General features: G+C 45.2%; 10 protein-coding genes across 10 annotated transcripts; 2 read left to right on the forward strand and 8 right to left on the reverse strand.

Annotated features, from left to right (window-relative positions):
• Nucleotides 1–596: 596 nt before the first annotated feature.
• L199_001110 (uncharacterized protein) lies at nt 597–1,271 on the reverse strand (the record flags this gene model as incomplete). The annotated part of the gene is made up of 1 exon (XM_064886867.1): nt 597–1,271. The coding sequence occupies one exon, from the start codon at nt 1,269–1,271 to the stop codon at nt 597–599; it is 675 nt and encodes a 224-aa protein (XP_064742939.1).
• Nucleotides 1,272–2,090: 819 nt separating this feature from the next.
• On the reverse strand, nt 2,091–2,528 carry L199_001111 (uncharacterized protein; the record flags this gene model as incomplete). The annotated part of the gene is made up of 1 exon (XM_064886868.1): nt 2,091–2,528. The coding sequence occupies one exon, from the start codon at nt 2,526–2,528 to the stop codon at nt 2,091–2,093; it is 438 nt and encodes a 145-aa protein (XP_064742940.1).
• Nucleotides 2,529–3,370: 842 nt separating this feature from the next.
• L199_001112 (uncharacterized protein) lies at nt 3,371–6,200 on the reverse strand (the record flags this gene model as incomplete). The annotated part of the gene is made up of 13 exons (XM_064886869.1): nt 3,371–3,468; nt 3,534–3,659; nt 3,727–3,794; nt 3,851–3,896; nt 3,963–4,053; nt 4,116–4,264; nt 4,335–4,397; nt 4,477–4,557; nt 4,628–4,808; nt 4,896–5,074; nt 5,146–5,199; nt 5,270–5,312; nt 5,391–6,200. The coding sequence occupies 13 exons, from the start codon at nt 6,198–6,200 to the stop codon at nt 3,371–3,373; spliced, it is 1,989 nt and encodes a 662-aa protein (XP_064742941.1).
• A 635-nt stretch (nt 6,201–6,835) lies between these two features.
• Nucleotides 6,836–12,497, reverse strand: L199_001113 (uncharacterized protein; the record flags this gene model as incomplete). Its single annotated transcript, XM_064886870.1, has 12 exons — nt 6,836–9,027; nt 9,083–9,153; nt 9,222–9,394; nt 9,463–9,645; nt 9,706–9,768; nt 9,829–10,405; nt 10,482–10,743; nt 10,819–10,918; nt 10,971–11,122; nt 11,189–11,969; nt 12,043–12,184; nt 12,256–12,497. The coding sequence occupies 12 exons, from the start codon at nt 12,495–12,497 to the stop codon at nt 6,836–6,838; spliced, it is 4,938 nt and encodes a 1,645-aa protein (XP_064742942.1).
• Nucleotides 12,498–14,374: 1,877 nt separating this feature from the next.
• On the reverse strand, nt 14,375–16,217 carry L199_001114 (chorismate synthase; the record flags this gene model as incomplete). Its single annotated transcript, XM_064886871.1, has 6 exons — nt 14,375–14,537; nt 14,640–14,798; nt 14,953–15,275; nt 15,463–15,915; nt 15,985–16,062; nt 16,128–16,217. The coding sequence occupies 6 exons, from the start codon at nt 16,215–16,217 to the stop codon at nt 14,375–14,377; spliced, it is 1,266 nt and encodes a 421-aa protein (XP_064742943.1).
• A 267-nt stretch (nt 16,218–16,484) lies between these two features.
• Nucleotides 16,485–17,981, forward strand: L199_001115 (uncharacterized protein; the record flags this gene model as incomplete). The annotated part of the gene is made up of 3 exons (XM_064886872.1): nt 16,485–16,946; nt 17,005–17,355; nt 17,454–17,981. 3 exons carry the CDS (start codon nt 16,485–16,487, stop codon nt 17,979–17,981), a joined length of 1,341 nt encoding a protein of 446 aa, XP_064742944.1.
• A 230-nt stretch (nt 17,982–18,211) lies between these two features.
• Nucleotides 18,212–18,898, reverse strand: L199_001116 (uncharacterized protein; the record flags this gene model as incomplete). The annotated part of the gene is made up of 1 exon (XM_064886873.1): nt 18,212–18,898. One exon carries the CDS (start codon nt 18,896–18,898, stop codon nt 18,212–18,214), a length of 687 nt encoding a protein of 228 aa, XP_064742945.1.
• A 931-nt stretch (nt 18,899–19,829) lies between these two features.
• On the reverse strand, nt 19,830–20,624 carry L199_001117 (uncharacterized protein; the record flags this gene model as incomplete). Its single annotated transcript, XM_064886874.1, has 1 exon — nt 19,830–20,624. The coding sequence occupies one exon, from the start codon at nt 20,622–20,624 to the stop codon at nt 19,830–19,832; it is 795 nt and encodes a 264-aa protein (XP_064742946.1).
• Nucleotides 20,625–21,064: 440 nt separating this feature from the next.
• L199_001118 (uncharacterized protein) lies at nt 21,065–21,697 on the reverse strand (the record flags this gene model as incomplete). Its single annotated transcript, XM_064886875.1, has 1 exon — nt 21,065–21,697. The coding sequence occupies one exon, from the start codon at nt 21,695–21,697 to the stop codon at nt 21,065–21,067; it is 633 nt and encodes a 210-aa protein (XP_064742947.1).
• Nucleotides 21,698–22,260: 563 nt separating this feature from the next.
• L199_001119 (uncharacterized protein) lies at nt 22,261–23,253 on the forward strand (the record flags this gene model as incomplete). The annotated part of the gene is made up of 2 exons (XM_064886876.1): nt 22,261–22,524; nt 22,588–23,253. The coding sequence occupies 2 exons, from the start codon at nt 22,261–22,263 to the stop codon at nt 23,251–23,253; spliced, it is 930 nt and encodes a 309-aa protein (XP_064742948.1).
• Between the last annotated feature and the right edge of the window lie 184 nt (nt 23,254–23,437).

Consider the following 23,437-nt stretch of genomic DNA (forward strand, 5'->3'; position numbering starts at 1 on the left):
AATTAATTCAGAACCGTTCATATCGATCCCTTTCCTCTTTTGTTCATAATCATCGGCTTAATACGAGATGCTTCTCCATCTTTGCAATCCTTAGAGATCATTTACTGAGATGTTGGTGCTGACTCACGAATGAGCTTTCCTGTCAATTTACATTCTCCACTTTATATTGCTTTGCTCCTTTATGTATATCCATTGTGCCATCATTGATGTACACTCAGTGTATCCCAAGCTTTTGCTCCGCTTCTCGTGGTCAACTGATCATACTGCACATTGGTAGGATCCTAATCAGTACCGGCTAACCCACAAGTTCCTCTTTGGGAACACTAACAGCAAATGAAGATACCAGCAGCTTTTTAAATTACCGTGTCTATATGATTGCCATTTGCCACTCACGCATTGCAGCTATTACTGTACAACTTGATAGAATTCGTAGATGTCGTCTTGCACAAAAAGGGCATGAATCGACACCTCACAACATGCATGCCCATCCATGTAGTCCTCCACCATAGTTTCTCTCACTACCCTTACGTATTGATCTTTTCTCATCAGACCAGGACCAGCCACTAGAGCGCATCCAGTCAAGGTTCTTATCATGTTCAGTCGTCCAATAGAGTGAAAGTCAAGTGAGCCTTGTCGACCCATGGCTTGGCCGGTGTAAGGACAGTCGGTTCTTCTTCCGTCCAGCCTGGAGGGCATATACATACTTGGGGATCATCTTTTGAGGTGACCATCACTGCGGTGTAGCCACCGATATGATGACGATCACCTTGCTCCAAGGGAATGTCTATATCCCGGAAATGAGTGACACCTTCAAAGTCGGAAGTTCGTTTCAGATACCCATTCTCGTCTACAAAGTGCTGATCAGAAACGACAGACTTATTAATTCTGACTCTTAGAGTGGGTTCTGGGGACCCTACGGAGAAGGTATAGTGTTTCAAAGTCAAGCGGATGTCTGAGGGCAATAGGGTCCCCGTAGCTACTCCTTTCGCCCAAGGCTCCACAATGACTGTGACATTCACCGTTTGATCCGAGGAATCCTCTCTTCGACTTAATCGGTATGTGTGTGGGTAGAGGCCACCATAACTCTCGCCTGGCCCGAGCTCCACTGTCTTTCTCACGAATCTAGACAAGCTGTATGGACCTTTGGATGCGTTGCACCGTGTATCCCGGTTCATCACGAAGAAACCATTCTGATCGAACTGAGTACCCTTATGCTTGGCAAGATATGACGGCTTCACGCTAATCTTGATTGTGTTAGAGTCGCAAGACATCATGTCCGATGGTGTCTGGTACGTTATATATTTCGATCGTTGAGTTGGAAAGCGGCAGAAGAGTGGAAAGAGCAATCGTGGTATGCAGAAGGTAAACTAAGACTTCAAACTGTTGTTAATTGGGTAAATAAGACATTTCCTCCCCTTATCACGGTCGCACCAGAAATACCGTATTTATAGATGTTTCTTGGTGACTATCCCCAGTAAGACTCTGCAATACCAGGATGGAGCCCAGTAGAACTTCTCAATGATGAATGGAGAAGAATGCTTAAGACAATCAATGTATTGAAAGGACATAATGGGCGGCCGTCCTTTGGTTCATGGAAAAGCTGTGTTGTGTCATTTCAGAAAGAATGCTTGATCAGTTCGTTGGGGTGTCTTCCCCCACATCTGGATCTGACGATTCGCTACATATCGTCATCAGTGTATTACTTAGTATTCTTCTATACAATACCAAAGAATGACTCGAAATTTAGTGATGACACGGGTAAGGCTTCCTCAAGTGTGTGTGTTGAATGTATGAAGCCCTTTGCCCATCCCAAGAGCCGTGTTGTGGGATTCACTTGGGACAAACAATCTACACGCAATTTCATGGACTGGGAATTATCAAGGGCGATTACCAATGAGATTGACGTATATTTTCTTATGTGCATTCGTAGGATTCGCATGAATTTTACGACCCGACATGATCGGAGGAATACCTCATGTGATGACCTTCTGATGGCCATACTTTGTAATTGAATGACTGTGCATAAGAAGCATGACCAGCAAAAATAGCTTGTATCGCCTCAACGCCTACATCCCAAGGTCTGGGATAAATCAAGCACGAGTCGAACCATTCGTGGCTTCGTTCAATTCCGTCAACAGCTCTCTCCTGACAGCAGCTTCGTCAGGTGGTTCTGAATCGACAGTGGAAGTGGACTTTTCCGATGTCACAGAAAAGACGTAATGTCCAAAAGTCAAACTAGGACAAGTGGATGGTGAGAGGGTTCCCTCCATTATCCCCTCACTGTGTGGCTGATCTCTGGCAGTAACTTTAACGATTGAGCTTGTGGGACATACCCCTCGGCCTAACCAGTAGGTGGAATATATATCCTCACCACCAAAGCTCTCTCCTGGTCCAAGATCGATGGTCTTCTCGACAAAATTGGACAGCCTAGCTCTTCCGCTGGCACCGGACAAGTTCCTATCTTTATCGGGTTGACCCTGATCCCAGACGTTCAGGAAATTGCCATTCGCATCAAATCTGATTCCCATGTACTTGGCAGAGGTGGATGGTTTCACGCTGACTTGAAGTTTGCTAGAGCTGGTTGGAAAACTGGCTGTCGAAAAGTGAGCAAATTAGGCTAGACCCAAAGGTAGACTGTGATGGGTACAGAAACTCACTGAACATGATGAGCAGTTTATGATTGATATCTGGAAGCGGGTGTTGCGAGTATGGTATAAAGATTGACGAAGAGAGAGCTTTCTAATCCCGGAGTCAATTATACTGTATAAATAGCATTTTTTCGTTAGACTACCGCAAGATCATTCCCTTGTCTCTCAGCTCGAAAAGATCGTAGAAAAGCTCACCCACTTTAGCCCGGTGAATGACAATCTTTCGGAGAAGGCAGAGGACACATCCCTAGATCCCTCCGACACTTGTGCTTCCGGCGAAGACCTGCTCTCAAGATTACCTCTGTTTCACTCGATTTTTTGGTTCCATTATCCTTTGTAGACCTTTTGAACACAGAGAACCTGTGCCTTCTCCTTCCACAAACGAAATTCTCAGACCAATCTATGTAAGTGCGGTCATTGTTGCGATAGCTCCAAGCCCCATATTTTCATGGGGGGACCTCCGCGCTAACGTGTATACTCCCTTTGATGTGTATCACCGAGGAGTAATGGCTCGTCAAATGATCTACTCTGGGAGCAGGACTTTATCCTTTTTCCTTGACAAAAGACATGTTACATGCTTTCTCATCTGTCATCAAACATGTATCAAGTTGACCGTTTACATATACTAAGCAGTAGTCACTACATCATCATCGATCCATCCATTCATCCCATCATACAGTATAAAGAGTCCTCTTAGCCTCTTCTAGACTCAAAGAGGGAACTTAGTGCCTTTCTTCACCAGGGACCGAGTCGATGACAACAACTTTTTCCTGCTTAATCTCAACGTGCTGGGCGGCTTGAGCTTTACCAGTCTCCATCGCTAACAGTATCCCGGAATCATTGTCAATCCTCGAACACAAATCTATGAATAGTAATCATACTCACAGTGATATACCTCCGGATTGGCCTTTTCCAAGCTTTCAAGCATCTTCTGCTGGCGATGTACGAATATCGATTCTTGAGCGAAAAGAATGTCCATCTGCTCAAGCGATCGACCAGCAGTTTCCGGATCTAGATCGAAAGGTCCAAGGTCTGATGATCAGCCATCCACCGTGCTGAGCTCTGAGCATCGACTTACAGAGGAAGTATATCCATGGGATAGCCAGGACGTTAAGCAATGAGAAAAGCAGGAATGTCCATTCGCCACTACCGAGGTCTCAGCCACCAATATCGCCCATGCCAGCTTCCGATGAGTAACTCACATGGCATTGAACAAGAATGGAGTAATCTCAGTCACCACACCATTACCTAAAAAGTCCTGGTATCAGCTATCTCGTATGCCCCAGAGAGCGGATTGACTGTGAGGTGACTTACCTATAGACCAGCCAACTACACTGACTGCACCGCCTTTAGCTCTAACGAACAAGGGGAAGATCTCAGTAGGATACAACCACGGAACAGTAAGCTGCAGGCGCTCAAGCCATCAGTACAATCTTGAACGTCTGAATTCTAAAACTCCACACTCACCCATGAAGCACCGAAAGTGGAAGTATAGATAAATGTGAAGGCAGCCACGACTGCACCCCAAGCGGCTTGTTCTTTACCCTCTGTTCGGATCGCATACCTAGCACCAACTGTGCAGAGTGCGAGACATATTGCCATGATAATTGCTCCCCCTAGTACATGAAGCTTAGTCAGTTGTGCCCCTTTAGTTGATTGGTGAGAAAGAACCCTCAATGTACTCACAATACAAGGTGACTCGCCTTCCCACTCTATCCAGAGTAAACACTGCCACAAGCACCGAGAACACTGTGACACAACAATTCCCCGGAAATCAGTATGTGAGGTTTTTATTAGACTGAATAGAATACTGAACAAAAATATTCACTATAGAAAATGTTATTCACGCCACTCAACCAATCAGCCTTATAAGCAGTATAGGACGCAGATTGAAACACGGTAGGTGCATCTACCGAAGGTCGAAAACATCATCAGTTCAAATATTAACTGGGAGTTAGTTCCGTTATGCCGCCACTCACAAACGGTAACAACACCAATTCCAGTCAATTCTTGCCAAATCTGCAAGCCAATTACCAACCAGGTTCTTCTTGGTAAGTGTAAAGTTTCTCCTTTGTCCTTGTCTTTGAACGATCCGAAGATCATCGCGGTGTAGTTATTTGAAGATCCCATCTTTCGCTCGACATCGACAACTTCCATGATCTACCACCATCATAGTCAGCCACGAATTTCACCAGTCGACCTGATCTGAGTGAGTAGATACAGTACCAGTTAAAATGCTTGACTTACCGAATACATTTCTTGGTTTACGTTATCGTCATCCAGATCCCCATTTTCCGTCCGTAATACCGCCAGAACCTGCCTCGCTTCGTCCTCTCTACCTACTTTCGCTAACCATCTTGGGGATTCGGGGAAGAATGAGAATAGACCTATGAGGATGAGAAGGAATACAAGTTGGAATGCGAGAGCTAAATGGATACTTCTGTTAGTTGTTGCAGGCTGAAAAAAGGGTTTCTATGTATCTCGGACAGTAGCTTACGAAATCGCCAGATGAACGATTGTGATCTATGGGAAGTATACTTGAGTACGAACTCTATTCAAGCATTGAATCACAGTATATCAGCTGTCTAGGATCACATCTTCCACACGGTAAGCCAGCTTACCCAGCCAGTAAGCGAAAGCTAAACCTCCAATATTCAAGAAGAACTACATCAAATAATCCACATCAAAATAAGCAATCTTCCATCACGTCATTCAATGTTCATTATATTATTCTTCACGTACCTCAAAAGCCAATATTGATCCTCGGGCATTATGATCGGCGACCTCACTACTCCAAACAGGTATAATCGCATTCAAATGTCCCGTTCCAAACCCACTGACTATTCTCGCAAGACACATCCATGTGAAAGACATGGTGGAAGTTTGGAGTGTAGCACCGATGATTCCAATCAGACAACCAAAAATGACAGTTTTCACTCTACCTATCTTATCTCCCAGGTATCCACCTACCAAACCACCAACCATTGATCCGAGGTAATAGATAGCTACTATTCCTCCTATCGCTGCTGAATCCCTCTGACTCTGAGGTGAGGAATTGACACCCATAAGTTCTTTGAATTGGGTATTGATTACCACACCCGACATGACACCTTGATCGTATCCGTAGAATAAAATTGCCAAACCACCTATAGCCTGAATGGCATACATCATTTTCTTACCCTTCAAAGGAATTTGAAGAGCGCTATTGTATCCCCCAGGAAAGTATTTGGCCCATTCGACTCTCTCAGGAGGAGGCAGGGAAGGAACAAAGACCAGTCTACCTAATACATCGTGGGTTGGGCCGACGGTAGAGAATGATGCTGGAGGTGGCATGGGAGTGAGCGTGCGTTCGATAGAGTTGATAGTTTCCGTAGAGGCCTTGATCTTATGCCCTTCATCGACACTAGAAGTTGGTTTCAGGGTGGAGGTGATAGACAAAAGGGACATAGAGGATATCTTGGATTTTAACGATTGTTTCGTTCTGGGTAAGTCATCTGGAGAAATGGTGAGAGATCGCCGAAAAGCGAGGGATTTATTGTTGGATGGTCCCATGGTGTATTCTTGTATCTAAAGCAGGATAGATCAATATATGTGAGTGTTTGTTCCCAAGTAAACACCGTTTTCGACTTTTAATCTCGGGAGTCATATGTCCTTACGAAGACTTTATATATGCAATGTCCATGCAACACTACCGTGACAGTAGACGGCCAGCAGGTGACCCACTGCGCTCTCAGACCCAAACATGACATTCCTCTTTGATGTCTCATGACCTGATTCGCATGCCTCCGAATTCTACAGGACATTCCATCCTCATCATTGCATACGGGTGGCATCAGATATGTATAAGTCTTAGATGTGCTCGTGCCAGAGAGAGATTTGGTCAGAAACACAATGACGCAATAATCCTCCAACTCATTCCGCCCCCGGACTAATGTAATTTCAGCCACTTTCACTCGATAGCTTGTTCAAGTACTGCACATGCCATTGCACTCCCTACAGAGTATCGTATGTATACACGAATGCAACTACAATCATGTCATGCTATACAATCGATCACTGCATACGTCCAGCTTGACAGAAAAAAAGGAACATACAACCCGATTAATCTAACATACCAAATGACAAATGACAAATCCCAGCTACGCAGATAATCTGACAAAACACTTTTTGATTCCTTGACACACACACTAACCCATCAATCTATAAACATCCGCAACCCCATACAAGCTCCCACAGACAACATTCAACCTTTCATCCTCTCCCTCTCCTTGTTCACTACTAACCAAACCATCTAGAACACTCCTCAAGCCTTCCAATCCTTTCCCACCAAATCTCACCTGTCCTCTTCCACCTACCATCTTCTTCGTCACCTCGTATAATTGTTCCAAGGGGACAGGTTTTACCCAAGGCATACCTTCAATAGGTGTACTAAACTCCATCAAAATCACTTCGACATCTTCTTCAATCTCTAAAAGCGGTTTCAGTACCGATTCAGGTGATTTACCTGGACTAGCCGAAAGACTGATGATATATCTCTTTTTCACCTGATTGTGTTTCTCAAATTCTAATGAATCGATATACTTCCTAAGAGAAGTTGAAGAATCTTGGTTATGAGCCCCATCCACCAACAATGGTGTTCGACCTCGATAATTCAACCAACTACATCTACCTTCCCAGTCAGTCCTTTTCACCCCGAACTGAATCACCTGATCTGACAATCCAGCTAATTTCGGTTGGATACCCAATGACCGTTGGTCGGTTCTGAGGGTATGCACGATTGATATTGCCAATGAGAGATTATCTAATTGATGTTCACCTCCTAATTGCAGTTCAGTTTCGATACCTCTTTTTCGACCATCTATAAATGGGTATTCGGTCCTGATTAATCTCGGTGAAGGTCTGACAAATGGTCGAAGTGATACCGGTGGAACGTTGCGGGGTATTTCGATAGACTTGGAAGCTTGAATGACTCTAGCTCTCTTTGATGCAGATACCTTTTGAGCTGCATTGATGGCGTCTAGATCGGGCTGAGGTGAAACTACCAGGATCCCACCGTGAGGTACGATCTGTGATTTCTCCAGCGCGATATCGTGAATCGTATTTCCCAAGAAAGAAGTATGATCTAATCCTACGCTAGTCAGACCAGCGATCAATTTGATCTCATCTGATATGACGTTGGTAGCATCTCGAGCCCCACCCATACCACATTCAATGATCATGACATCTAAGGGCGGTTGCATGCTGTTGAGAATGTGATAAGCGGCCGCCGTGGCAATCTCGAACGTGGTAGCTTGAAGGCTGAATTGCATATTGATACTTTCGATAGTTCGAATAGCATCATTATAAGCCTGTCGAGAGGGCGGATGACCATTGATGCGAATCGCATCCCTTGGTTCTATCAGATGTGGGGAGTTGTATCGACCAACGTTCATACCAGATGCCATCAAGCACGATTCCAAAATTGCCGAGACAGATCCTTTCCCATTGGTACCAGCTAAATGGATTGCTGGGACACCGAGAGGTTGGAGGCGGTTCATCAAACTCTGCATCCTTTGAAGACCGAGATCAATCTTGCCTACGCCGTTGGATGATGGTCCATTGGAAGACTGCTGATGTCCCTGCTGAGTCGAACCTGTTCGTAATGAAGGACCACCATGTGACAGGGCTGGTAGATAGGATCCATTACCCGCTTGAGCAGTAGCAGCATGATTTGTCGAGTGTGCCAGTTGAAGCGGCGGTACCGCATAAACGCGAGATGAAGGCATATGGTACCCGTTCGAGATAGGGAGCGGTGGTGGGTAATCGGTCAGACTGGATCGCCGGGTATCTGGCAAGAGAGGATAGTTAGGCACGTTTTGATATCCTCGATCATACGCCGGTAGCTGACAATCATAAGAATCTCGAGGGTTGTACGGGAGTACTGGCGTATAAGGCTGCTGGTGATGATACATGGTCGGAGCGGGGTGGTGGATCGATGAAGAGGTTGAACCGTAATAATCACTCATGTACGGAGCTGGCGGGTGTACAGGATGTACCTGATGAAGGGAGTGAGATGCGCGAGGGGGATGGATCTGGATCGATGGGTGATAAGCCGCTTGCGGAGCTTCGCACAGAATCACACGTGAAGGTGTGCTACTCTGCGGGTTGAGCATCTGCTCTACACGCAGTGGTGCAGAGTGTATGACAGGATTAGAATGATACGTCCCAGGATGCCTGTTCGCTCGAAGTGCTTGAGAAGAGGGCGAGGCAGTCCTAGCAGGCTGAGAAGGGGTCTGCTGTGGCCTTGCGATCGGTGGAGGCGGAAGAGCGGTAGCCGCTACCGGCGTACTCGTCGTCGAAGGATGTTCAGACGTTTTTCGAGTATGGGTATGAACTCGCGCTACGCATCGAGCAATCGGCGATGGCTTGCATGAAATCATAGTGGTAACACTCACCATACTCATTCTCTGTCTTCACTTGAGCAGGCCTGAAGTCAATGCTGGTCCAAGGATAGATACCGGTTTGTCTACACGACAGAGGTTACTCATCAGCAAGGATGACATATTAACAGGTGAGTAGTGAGAATTCACTCACCCCGCATCATCCTTAACCAAAATCTCCTGCGTTTCCTCCCTGATATCCACAAGCTCCAGCTCCAGCGACGCTCCGCCTCTAAGCTTGATTTTAACTTTTGACCCGGTTGGAAGGGCCATAACCTTTCTCATGAAATTATCAGCTTTCTTAGCTTCTAGTTGAGCTTTCATGTCCTACATTGGAGAACCCAATTAGTCAGCTCCGTTTGCTGGAGTTCGGTGATAGCTGGAAGTGAACTCACAGGATTATGTTGAGGACAAAGTAAATCAACTTTGATGTCTTTCTCTGAAGGTATCGGTTGTCCAGGAGGTAATGGTTCTTCTCCTTCTAAAGGTAAAATGGGAGTCTCCACCTCCCATATGTTGAGTGCGATATCTTCATGAGATTTGGCGCATGAGACATGATACGCCCTTGGACATTTGCCCTGCGACGAATGATCAACATCAGCTTGAAACCATGTGGTTCGGTTTGTGAATCCACTTACTTTGGTACATTGTATTTTAGCACCAGATTTAGCCAGACGTTTGTCCCCACATGCAGCGCATTTCTTTACGCAAATTGAATGTCAGCTATATGCCGCAGACTCATGTGTATCACATCAGCTCACCAAGCTCCATCTCGCAGATTCTATATTCTCCAATCCCACCACACAAGTTACCAGCTTCCCATTAACTTCCCTATCCTCTATGCCTATTCCGGGCATCGCAAGAGCGCATGAATGATGTACTTTGATCTCCTCTTTGCGGGGCTTCCAGATCTTCTTGATGTGTTCCGTGGGATCAAGAACAAGTAACAATCCTGCTTTATCCAACGAAGGACAAAACAGACATGGGTATATCGGGTTTTCTTGAACGATAGCTGGTTTCAGTTTTGGTCGGTTAGGTGATAGGTCGATAACAGATCTGGGTCGTTTCTTCCTCATGACTGGTATTTTAGTTTCATGGTTCGCTTCTTCTTCGTCTTGCACACCTACTTCAAGAGATTGATCACCTTCGCCATCTGCAATCTCAAACTCCGTCCCTCGCTTGACCCTCTTTCGTGGAGTGGTTCCAGACTGTTCGGTAGCAGCTCTTTTACGAGGTTTTTTATTCTGTCTTTCTTCTGCAATAGCATCTAGTAATTCTTGTTCGCCATTCAATCGTTTTTCCTCTTTGGCTATCATCTCATCAACATCGATATGTACACTGGACATATTCATGACCAGATTAGCTAACATGGATCATCTCGCGATCGCATTGAGAGGTAGGGTAGCTGACTTACCTATGAGTGACACACTGACAAGCTTTCGCTCTTCTGCCTAATTCTACCCAGCTATCTAAAGCGAAATTTACACTTTCTGCGCAGTTGAAACCCAGATTGAATCCGGCATGATAACCTCGAGGATAGGTTATAACGAATTCCCCTTGATGATGAGCCAGCATGTTGACACGAACACCGTCATTGGCCAACCGATGCGGTGAGACTGCGAAAGCTTTATGACGAAGATATTGGTCGCAATGTCTTGATTCCTCTGGGAAGTAGCCTACAAAATTTTGCCGACCAGTAAGTACCACGATGTCCTCTTTCACAGTGAAAGGAAGAGAAACAGGTCACTCACCTTGCAGGACACGCTCAAACTTCTCAGCTTGCAACTGAGGAACAGCATACCAATATTTCGGAGCTCCGAAGTGTATGTAATTGATAGAGAAGAGGTCCATCTATTCCCCATGCGTCAGCGTGAAATCGAATCAATCGGAGGATTTAGCTTACATCCTCAACGTGCCAAGCGAAGGATGCTCCCCACATCCCGAAGTACAGATACGGCGAATTAACACCTGGTAGATGTCTTAGATCCCATCGATTTAGCAGATTGGGTAGATGGGCGACGTTCCATGGTGTTTTATGATCGACGAACAGAGATCCTGATGAACGCGACGCAGTCAGATCTCAGATACTCAGTTGAGAATATAGGATAATAGGTCACTCACCTTCCATATCAGCACCATACCAACTCGGTTCACCCAAGGACAAATTCTTCCATAAATGCCTTTCCAGCGCATCGCAAGCTTCTGAAGTGTAATCTTCAGGTTTGGTATCTTTAGGTAACCAGTCTTCGGAAGGATTGAACGATCTATACCACGGTTCTACTTGGTCTTCCAGATCTGACGACTCGGCTTTAGGAGTAGTAGGATTCGTTGGCTCTGGCGAAGACTGAGCAGAGTTACTGGACGATGGATCAAGAGGTGGAACAGTCGTGGAAGGATCATGATCGATATCCTTCTCATTGATCTCCACGTCCCCATCCTCCTTGTGAGCATCTGCCTTGTCTTGCTCTTGAGCATGGACTTCAGCAGCAGCAGCTTCTGCTTTCCTAGCTTTCCTCTGAGCCAACTTCTTCCTCTTTTCTTCCTTTTCCTTCTTCAATTCCTCATTCCTCCTCGCTCTCCATTCTATAGCTTCCTTAGAATCTCTATTCAAAGTCTTCCCGATGTCCCTAGGTCCAATACCAGTATGTTTCTTTTCGTTGGATTTATTAAACCATTCTTTTATCGATAATGGTCTATTCTTGTTTTTAGGTAGATTGGCAATCCTGAACAATCCTGACGAACCGAGAAAATTCTGTTGGATAGGTGTCTTAATCTTCTGATCCGCCAAGACATTCTTAGGTATAGGCGGTAAAGATTTGGTCCATTCTTCAGGTGGTATGATCTTGACGATACCGGAGTATTGTCCCCAAGCTGTTGTAGCTGTTGCATATGCTTCAAAGTCCTATCATCAAACCATCGTAATCAGTCTCATACCATCTGAGATCGTGGAGTGCGATGTAGCTGTCTGTGCTTACCTGAAATTCCTCCATGGTAGGTTTGAATACTGGTATACCCCTCATGGCCTGAGGATCATCTTCAGGAGATAGCAACCCATCTCCAATATTAGGTAGATTACGAGCTATAGCAGCTTGGTTTGGGTTGTTGGTTGTGGGATAGCTACATATTTAGTATCAGTCACTGTGTGCATACACATGGAGCTGGTCGACGATGGATGGTTATGCACTCACAAATGATCAGGTTGTATATATCTTATCGGTTCCTTCACTACAGACTGCACCTCCACCTTTGGGACTGTTCCTCCATTCATCGATACATCTGAAGTACGCGTTCTCCGTCGAGTCGACGGTCCAGCTTCCGCCTGGAGTGTCGGTGGTGTCTGCTGAGGCTGCTTGGTGGGTGTGGACCGTTGCGGGGGCGCAGGTCGAGGCGGTAGGTCCACGATTATCTGTTCACCTATTTCCTCCGACATGTTGTTGTGTTGTTTTGACAAAGAACTGAGATGAAGTTACGTTTTGATGTTTTGTCTTGGTGATATCAATCGAAAAATGAAAGTTGGTGTTCTTGTGCGATCAAGCAGGTTTCAATGTGACACTGCTCGTCCACTGAAGGATGGAGAGAAGAAAGGAATGGGATGTGTCTGAGAATAGGAAGAAGAAGGAATGAGGTTTATGGTAGATTGGGCGGCAAAGAGAGGACAAGGATACAGTTACCAACCGTTGGAGTCAGAGTAGTTGCTACACGTGGCTACGACATGGATTTCGATTTCCATTGCCATCATGGTGGCACTTGGGCATGGATCGTCTGTTGCCTCAGATCCTCACCAATCATCAATCATGTATCACTCCATCGATCCATCGATCCCTCTTCCCATCAATGAGCTGCAGCTTATAGGAATGACAGAAACATTAACGTGGCTGAAAAGAGGGTTAGCGGTCGTATCTCATCATGCATGTCTCCTCCACACATGTTGCATTCTAATTTATTCGCTTGTGCGCACTACTGTCATATATCCCTTACCATGCTCGGAGCTTTCTTGGTCCAACTAATGTTCCCCCGATCGCCGATCCCTTTCAACTTGGATGCGCTCGTGCGCACCAATACACACAGATTACTCGACAGGCAATCATTTCTTCACCTCAGAGTTGTCTCGACAAGGACGAGATTGCTCACTGCGCAAGTCGCATTAGAAAAAACATCAAGTAGTCGACCTGTCTGCACAGACATTGTGGAACGCGAAGATCCTGCAAAACAGACTGACGTCGAGCGGTCTGGGCCAAGGAATCTTTATAGACATCAGGAAGAGGCCATCCAAGCTTGCTTTGGTGCAATTCGCTATGGTTTGACCAGAGTCGCTGTTCAGTTGCCTACAGGAAGTGGGAAAACATTCATATTCGTCAATCTGATTCCCTTAGTGCATCAACAGCAGAATCGTATCGACGGTTGGGGTCGGCACCGGACATTGATATTGGTAAATGGATTCGAGTTACTAGACCAAGCTGAAAAGGAGATCAAGCAAGTTCTGGGTCAAAATTGGTCAGTCGATGTCGAGCAGGGGTTCAGGATGAGTTCTGGTACAGCTGATATGTGAGTTCTCTCCGTCTCATCGTCTCATATGACTTATACCATCCTGCTCTTCACAAAAAAGCTACTTTCAGATCTCTTTATCACCCAGAAAACACTTTTAATGATCTGCTTTCAAATTTAGGTGACAAGATCGCTTCGGACGTATTTGGGGAAGAAATATATCCTCAGTAAGTTCGTTTGTCAAGAAAAGCCCAAATGTACCATCAGCTAATTAACTGTATGATACTTGGTTCGTGAAATACCTTATGGTATGATAGATTATCGAAATCTGCTAAATGGAGATCCAATCGAGCTTCTATCCCAGCAATCAAACGATACTTATTTTCAAAGTTCATAAGAACAAGAGATAAATCTGAGGAAGATATCAGAAAGATCATAGTTGATACGGGTGATGGTCAGAAAATCGGAGTTGGAAGATTGACATCTGGAGACATTGCTGATTTGATCGAGATATCAAATTTCCCAACACTTCGGAAGGTCAGTCATTCGATCTCGTGCACTGTAGTATGCAGGCTGATAGGATAGGAGATGTTGTATATATCAGTAGATGAATAAACACTGGGAGTCATTTTAGATCACTTGTCAGGTTTTCGTTCATACCTGTTTTATCCATGTAGTGATCATGGATACCATCAGACAGTATCATATTGATGAATGCACAATCGGGAGTAGAAAAAGGTGCATGCCGAGCGATATAGCCAAATGCATTCTATTTATCCTCATTCTACAAAAGATAGCATCATCTAAAAGACCCCATCAATTCTATTCCTCACCAATCTTCTGGTTTTGCACTTCACCCACATCTTTACCATTCACGACGGCTTGAACCGTTGATTTACCGGGAAGGACCATGGTAGGTGGTAGATGAGTGAGGGCAGGTAGGAGGGAGGCAGCCGATTTCCTGGCATTTTGTTGGAGGACCATACTACATTGACGTACCATCAAGTCAGTCATGTGTTACTACCATGGGCTGTATGGCGCAAATCTTGGACGCTGTGAGAGGGATGGGAGGACAGATATGACTCACTCCATGATGACGATGGCAGCCATAGTTTCAACGATAGGAACAGCTCTAGGAACCACACAAGGGTCATGTCTACCTTTGGCAGCTAAGACACCAGCTGAACCATCGTATCGTGCTGTGGGCTGTTCTTGAGCGATGGTGGCAGGAGGTTTGAAGCCGATTCTGCATGAAGACAAAGGATATTATCAGCGAAGACATTAACAAAATGCCTTATGGGGTGAGAAGACAGAGTGGAAAACAGCCAAGCAGTAAAGTTTTGTGGGCCATCTTCGCTCATCCGAATGGTTATCCGTAGGAAAGGAGAAAATCGACCCACCTGAAATAGATATCTTCACCATTCGAAATTCCACCCTGGATACCTCCCGACCAATTCGTAGAGGTCCTCAAAGTCTTTTCTCCCGTTCGTTCGTCCACACCTTCAATGAACGGATCATTATGTATCGATCCTGGGAAAGTGGTTCCTCTGAGACCTGATCCGATCTCGAACGATTTGGTAGATGGAATGGATAACATTGCGTGTGCCAAGACGGCTTCTAGCTTGTCGAATGCTGGTTCTCCTAGACCGGCGGGGGTGTTTCGGATTACACAGGTTATGGATCCTCCGAGGGAATCATCTTTGGCTTTGGCAGCTCGGATGGTCTAGAGCAGATATCGATGTCAGTATAAGTCCCAAATTAACGATGAACAGAAAGCGTAGAGCAATATGAACGAGAAAGATGAAAAGTTTGTATACAGCGATTCATGTTCGTATAAGATAGAGAAACGATAATGATTTCAAAACGAAAGACAGAATGTCAAATAACAATGATCTGCATTATGCACTCACCTCCTCCATCTTCTGACTGGTCGCCTTGTGAGGACACCTAGTGATCTCCTTATCCACTTCTTCCCTTTTAACCGACTTGACCAAATCCATATATTCTTTACCTAGCACTTCATCTTCTTCCTCAGCAAAGGGCAGGGCGACTTTGCCTACGGAAGCAACAAAAGCTACGATCTCCAGGCCAAATGCTTCTTTGAGGTACTTCTCGGCGATAGCACCCGCAGCTACTCGACCGATAGTCTCCCTCGCTGACGCTCTACCACCACCTGAAGAAGCTTTGAGACCGTATTTGGCCAAGTAGGTGTAATCGGCATGAGAAGGTCGAGGGTACAGGTCGGTTTCAGCATAATCATGTGGTCGTTGATCTTTGTTTTGCACCAGAAGACCAATAGGTGTTCCGAGGGTTACACCATGTTCTGTACCGGATTGTAAGTGGACGGTATCGAATTCAGATCGCTAAGCAGGAATTTCAGCCAGTGAGCTTGTCTCCCATTACGGGAGGTTGACGAGGGGGCAATATCTCACGGCAGTGGTGATATCACTCTGACCTGGCCTTCTTCTAGACAGTTGTACTTGAATGTCCTCTTCTGTCAATTTAAGTCCCTACATCAGGCAAGTTGACTGGATTAGCACAGACCGACTGGGAAGCTCCTCAGATGGCGACTTACAGGAGGAACACCGTCGACAATACAACCGACTGATTTGCAGTGGGATTCACCGTAGGTGTGTACACGATAGTTGTTGCCGAAAGATGACATTCTGCTTGGTGATGGTAGTAAGTAAGAAGTAGAGAAGAGATATCGATGACTGTCCCGGATGATGTAGGGATTTGAGATTACAGACTTTTTTTCATTATGAGCGGTATTGACTCAGAAGAGAGATCCGTGCCTAGATCGATCACGGCTTACAACAGGAATATTTGATCCCGTCACTCCTCGTTAGGATGGTGATTAATCATTCACTTTATCGCTTTTACTATCACTGTGCATATATGTACCTAGACAACATTGACAACACCATATACGATGCCTAGACCTGGGCAAGCTCAAGCAAGGAGGAAGAGGGCACTCGAAGAGATGGAATCGGAAGGTTCCACTTCCTATTCTCAAGCTCAACACGATGGTCCATCGAAAGTGAATTTTGACAATGATGTGATTGATCAAGAACAAGTCGAAGACGAAGATCTAGAAGATGAGGGGATGCTCGATAATCCAAGATCACAATGTCTACCTGTCGGAGTACTGCCAGAAAATTTCAATGGTGAACCAATAGACGGAACGCAGTACTTGGCGATGGCAAATCGGGATAATAAAAATCTACCATTTGTCAAGACTGTTATCAACCCTTATAAATCTGATTTGATCGGCCCTAGTTTACCTTCTTCTATATCCACCTCCAAGAAAACCGGATCAAGCTCAAGACATCCTGCGCTACCTAAAGAAAGTTGGCAGGAATTGTTTCCAATCCATTACCAAGGGTATAGACAGGTATGTCATCTGCTTTTCCCGATAGAATTCTCAGCTGATCTGAAAAGGGTGAGAATAGCATATCCAATCTCAACTATCATCATCTTCCTCATCTACGTCTTCCTATCCTTTGGACTATCCACCTATACCACCTGCATCTCGTCGCTCAGATTGGTATGCGTACATAAACGGATACCAATCGAACCCCAAGAAGGGCAAGGGCAAAGGAAAGCAGAAAGCGAAACCAGCTTTGACGGAAGAAGAAATGATGAATGCCGCTATGGGAGAGGGGATGGATGTGGATGAGGAAGCAGCGGTGGAAGAAGAGGTTGTAGAAGATGTAGTAATAGGCAAAACGAGTAGAGGGAATGAAAAGGTTGTGGGAGCGCCGAGGGAACCTCTGTTAGGTGTATTGAGGAAATTGAATTCAGTAAGTTATCAACTCTCATCTCTTGTCTTCTTGGCAAGTCAATACAAGATTATTCTCATATATCTGACCAACATGACTAATCACCTCATATCTTCCAGTCCCAAGCCCTCCTGATCCTATCTCATTTCGCTCACTGGTTATCGGAATCCATCGAACAATCTCCACCTCCCCTCCCAGGTGCTCCCGACTTTCTACTCACTCAACCAGGCATCTCAACGCCTTCTCCCTCATCGCGTCATCCTCAAAATTCGAACCACCTATCTTCAAATTACTTCAACTGGATTTTTAGCTTACTGCTTATAACGGACACTCAGCTCTCCTCGGAGGAAATATCAATATTGAGAGATTTAGCTAGAGCTTCGATGAAAGTTGCTGGACATAGGTATATCATTGGTGTAGTGGGGAAACATATCAACGAAGGATGGGTGTTGGGTGATAGGCTCAATAATCAACGACGTACAGTTGATGCCAACGGTCAAGATCGAACTGAGTTTCCGGGAGAGAAGACAGAAATCGGTGATAGTGTAGATCAGATATTGGCTAGATGCTGGTTGACCATCCATGCGGTAGCTGTAGGGTGGGGTCAGAAGGATTTGTTATTTGAACTGGATAATCTGTTCACATAACGCCATTATGCAATAGAGGGTCATGAGCTGCTCACACTCTCATCCGATTCCATGCATCATGCTGTCCGTCCACTTCGGAAAGGTCATATCGCTCTACCTAAGATGAATTTAGGTATACTCATCAGATGATGTTATGTACTAATCGCTTTACTGTACTCGGCATCCACCCCTACTGTACTGTAGTACAAGAACAGATCGTACTAAAAAGTAATAGAGAAGGAATTACCAGATCATCTATCGATTTCCTCCTTGTATCTGACCTTATCGTAAGGTTTATATCTCAGTTCATCAGGATTAGTCTTCGGTTCGTGATTCAAGAAATCACCAATTGGAAGTGTTTCAACATCAAATGTACCATCTGCCTTTCCCTCGGAATCAGGTGGGAAGATGGCAGTATATAATTGTTGAGCTTCTTCAGATACCGATTTCAAGTATTGAGCTTCCGACATATCTGTAATTCTGGGGCAATCCCTAAGTTGAATCTCGCCTGAGACTCTTGGATTGATTTTTATATGACCGGTTATATTACTCGTCAATACCTTGTTGAAAACTTCCATGTAAATTCTGGTTTTGGTATCAAGCGAATTATCGGTGTCACTGGGAGTTGGGAAAAATGTCTTGTTGGCAATAGCAAGTTCTGCTTTGAACCCTTCGGACCTCTCAGTGAATCCTTTACTTAGGTACCCTGTCGTTAATAATATAGGTCGAGCATGTTTGGGTAATGCATTCGAGGTCCCCATACCGGTTTCAAAGCCAGTCTCCTCAGTCCCATCATTGAGGCTAAGGTGATCGACATCACCTATAGTGGACGACGGAGCTGGAGTGGCGGCAACTGATGACGCTTCCATGGTAGGTGAGGGTGTACCGACCCGAAAAAAATCATCGAAAGACTTAACAGAGGCAGTTGGGGAGCTCATTGTTGATATATACTGATGTGAGATGCTATGAAATGTATTCTAGATAGCTGGCAATATGAAATGAAGGGTGCTTGAGATGAGTTTATGTGTGGGTGATGAGGTATCCACTGTTCACAGTATTCATAAGTGAGGTTTTATACGCATAGTTCGCTCGGGACTTCCGTCGTCGACAAAAAGTGGGAACCGAGGGCTCTGCGAGGTACAAAAGTCATCGGAAGTATAGAAGCCCATAATGTACTTCCAATAAAATGCAAAAATAGCGTTTCCTCTGTTGACGGAAGGTAGGGGACATGGGGGACCTTGAAGGATCTTTGAAGATTTGAAAAACTTGGTGATGACTACAGTATGGCAACATTTCCAGGAAACCTTTGTTTGTGTGGAGCGTCTTAAGGTCTTAAAGGGTTCCAAGCTCATGACCAAGAATGAAATGGAATGAATTGATGAACGGAAAGTGATTGGATGACATGATAGTCTACGGAAAGCAGCATCATGACTTTGCGAGGTTTCAAAACAAGGACATCCACTTTTGTCGAGTTCATCGTCTAGTGAGCTTGACAGACTTTTTTGAGCTTCAGCTGTGCACACACTGAGTGCTCGTGTCTCTCACGTGTTCTTGAGATCAACGACGAAAGAGTGCGCATCTCTGATAAGATCATGGGCTCTACTTGTAGTGATAATGCCGACGATATCGGCACCCACAACATTTTACGGTAGCATTCAAAGCCGAACTTGAAACAATGCAACCAAATGGCAGGATGCTGATAACATCAGGCATTTTGCATTTGTACCACACAAGACCATATACCTAATACTGCATTTCGCCAATACTCATAAATTCGTAATCAGCTAATACACGTGTGCTGTAATGCTTATATCTCCTAGCTCAAGAACTATCCATTAGATGACCAGAATAACCTCGATTCCATCAGCTTTAAAGCAGATCCGGCTCGCGCTTAACATATGCCGAAGTATCCTCTTGGCTGTTCTGTAAAGAGGGCTTCTCAATACTTGCCAGAAATCGTTTATATTCATCCTTATCGTAAGGTTGCTGTTTGAACCAACCTTTAGTCACTGGAGGGTCAAACGCCATGAATGATTCTGGATCGAGGACCTTGACCTCAATCTCTGAATTAAGTGTAGATGCCACTTCGGGTGGGAAATGAGTCGACTTAAGACCTTGAGCGATCTTGTAAGCACCGGAGATGCATAGGCTTTCGATTGTGTCCGTTACTCTTTTGTAAATGACTGGATCCTTTCCTTGTTTGACTGACCATTGCCCAGCTAGAGCGCTCTCGATTTCGCATGAGAACTCTTTGGTGTATTTCCTCAAATGATCCATCATCCTTACGTCGGGCGGAGGACTATCTTTGAAAGTCCACACATCTGTCATTGCCCATGCTAGGTTTTCCCCATGTATGGGTTTGCCTGTCCAAGGACATGACATGCATGAAGTGATGAGAAGCGTTATTCTTGTCTTATTGGCCGTCTCGCCATAACCTGAGAACTTCAACCTGTTCGTAGAGTGAAGAAAAGCTGAGTGCTGAGTCGAATGCGAGGTGCCTGCCTTGTCCAGTACATCTTCTTCGTTTTTCGTTGAAGTGGAATTTGCAAAGCTTGCATTCTTTCCGTCAGTATCATTTTGAGATGAACTTTCATCAGATCCTCGCGTGGCTGTAGACACGGGGCTGGGAGCCTGGGAGAAATCGTTTGAAGGTATGAAAGTCATCGTGTGACCTGCTCTTTGAGGCTTTGCTTTGGTGAGGGATCAGTGAACGAGAAGGCTTAAGAGCAGGTGTTGGTGTAGAGATAATAATGAGCCGAAAGACATCAGACAGCTTGGTATGGACTCTTCGTTCAGTCAGCGCTGCGTAGGTCTACAAAGGATAGGTTCTGAAACGTTACTAATGGTCATTTCCAGTCCTTACAAAACTGTACGTCATGATGGATGGGGCCTTCGGACCCAGCAGGAGCACTCATGGTTTCAAAAGGATGATGAGTTTTGCCATGTGTATGCCACGTCTTCTGAATTAGCATAGAAAAAGGGGAAATGTAGCGGCAAGCGCTGCAGCGTTTTGGCTGAAACAAAACGTGTCATAAAAAAGATACTGTAAGTCGTGTATTGTGTGTCATGTAATCAAGATAAGTTACCAAACAGATCAGAACATTTCAGAGGAGAAACCAGCTCCTTCCTTTTCGGGCACTCATTTCCTGTTTATAGTTAACCTTGTCGTATGGCGGCGGGTTCAACCTATCTACTGTAATCTCCGGGCTTCGACTCAAGTATTCTTCGATGCTAACGCATTCCAATTCGAATGTGGCAGTTAGACCTGACAAGCCTGATCCCTCCGCAGGGAAGAAATCCGATGATATTGCTCGAGCTTCACGGAAAAGCTTTTCTCTTTCTGTGATCTCTATCTGATCGGTGACTTCAGGATATTGTTCGGGTCTGACCTCTCCATTGATACATATTGTCGGCTTTAGATGACGTTTCATATTGCCATTCAAAATTCTGCTAAACGTATCCCAATTTTTTAGGCTTTCCTTGGAAGGAGAACCTGCCACCAATCTCCAGTGATGAGCATTGGTGTAACTCGTATCTGCATGTCCTCTGTAAGGCTCGGTCAGATACCTTGTGAGCAAAAACCTGACCGGCACAGTATCCGATCCGCGCGACATGCTATTTTTCTTCAAATCAGAAGCGGCAGGAGAGTTATTTGAGTTTGAGCTTGGAGCTTCAATTGAAGACGGAGTGGCGTCAGTGGCGAGGTCAGCTGTTGAGCTATCGTTGGGTGAGCTCATGATGAAATTTGTCATAGAGTTGTGATCGATCGAGTGCTGATACGAAGTTCCGGTGAGCAACTATCAAGGATTTTTGATAGCAAGTTCTCTCCATCGGGTGGACGAAGGAGAAAGCACATTTACGTGATCGTACGATGTCCCTGTGTCTGCGGTTTAGACGGGATCAACTACGGTATGCCAAACAAAGGTACAGTATGACTACCAAAGTCTCTTTGGTCCAATCAGACGATACGTCACAGTCATTTACCCCTTGCTCTTTTACAAATCCTTCTTCTGTGAAAGGAAGGATGGACCTGGATTTGGTGCATATGTTCTTCACACGTTTGACGTCACTGGCGGAATGTAGGCTGGAAAAAATCCCTTCACTCATCCTCGTCATGGTGGCATCCTTTTTGTTGCAGATTCTTCCGCTGGGCTAAGGACTGACATCTACAGGTGTAGTAGATATCATATGCACAACGAAAACTATAAGTATCCCGAGAGATCCTACTTGATACTGTACCTTCTCGACCTGTCCCCTCTCATCGTAGCTTTCGACTTTACCAACAACTTTTACAGGCGCCATGTCATTTCCCAATCTTTACACGATCAAGTATATCAAGGGTGACAATTATGAACGAGCTTTTGATCTGTCGGAAGGGAGGGTACTGAATCTTTGCGGTGATACATGGACCGTCTCTGACGAGGGTGAAGGAGCCAAACTTCATTTCATTACAGAAGATAACACTTCGTCAGATTCGAGGGTGATCAAACCTGGTCAGACGTTCGTCGCTCCCCGGTACGAAGCGATAGTCGTTGCAGTTCGACCTGAAGGGAGTGAAGACGCAGTGAGTTACTAGCAGATATCTCAAACCATAGGAAAGGCGAATGCTCATGGATTGCGTCGGCAGTGTACCTCCACCCCCAAATTTGACAATACTTATAAGAGTTCAGATAACAGATTCAACATGACGATTGATCCCCACGATACATCTGCCCCTAAATCCTATCGAATGAGCGGGAGACGACAAATCACCTTCGGCGACGTATCGATCTTGACTGACAATCTGGGCGTAAAGGCAACAGCTCACGAGGAACTGGGTGGAGGTAGGAAACTCAAAACTCACTACACGATCATGCCTGGAGAGACGAAAGAAATCCTCGGAAAGAAATATACTGTGACCACAGAGGACCGAAATCTATCTTGGGTTGTATCTGAAAGAAAACGTTCTGGTCCGGCGGCCACGATTCTCGAAGTGACCGTTGATGATCCAGATTTTGACAGTCGAATGAAAATCCCCCTCAAGATGCCTTGGTACATGAATGTTGGGGACTCTGAAAAGCACGAGAATGCCATATTCACAGCCAAGGAGGGGCACCTGGAAGTTCTTTATACCCGAGAGACTCAGGGTATACTCAGACCTGCAACGACTCGGATCTACCCCTCTGAAACCTGGTCAAACAGCAGTTATACGGTCTCTGTAAAGGAGATTGACGAGTCCGAGGTAGCTCAAAAAAGAGCCAGAGGTGATGATGAAGATAGACCAGGGGAGGAGTCGGAGTGTAGCGAGGCATGATTTCTCGGCAACTCATTTTTCCCAGATTCCTTGGGACGTGGTGATATTTTGTTTCTCGTGCGATATCAGAACTCAGCTACGTATAGTAGATAGACCAATACACCTATGCAATATTGCCTTCATGCTTGATCTGATCCAACGAACAAAATCCCGCAACCATAATTACCAGTCAGTCAGTCAGATA

This window comes from Kwoniella botswanensis, chromosome 1 (genome assembly GCF_036426115.1).
Source record: "Kwoniella botswanensis chromosome 1, complete sequence".
NCBI classification, from domain to species: Eukaryota; Fungi; Basidiomycota; class Tremellomycetes; order Tremellales; family Cryptococcaceae; genus Kwoniella; species Kwoniella botswanensis.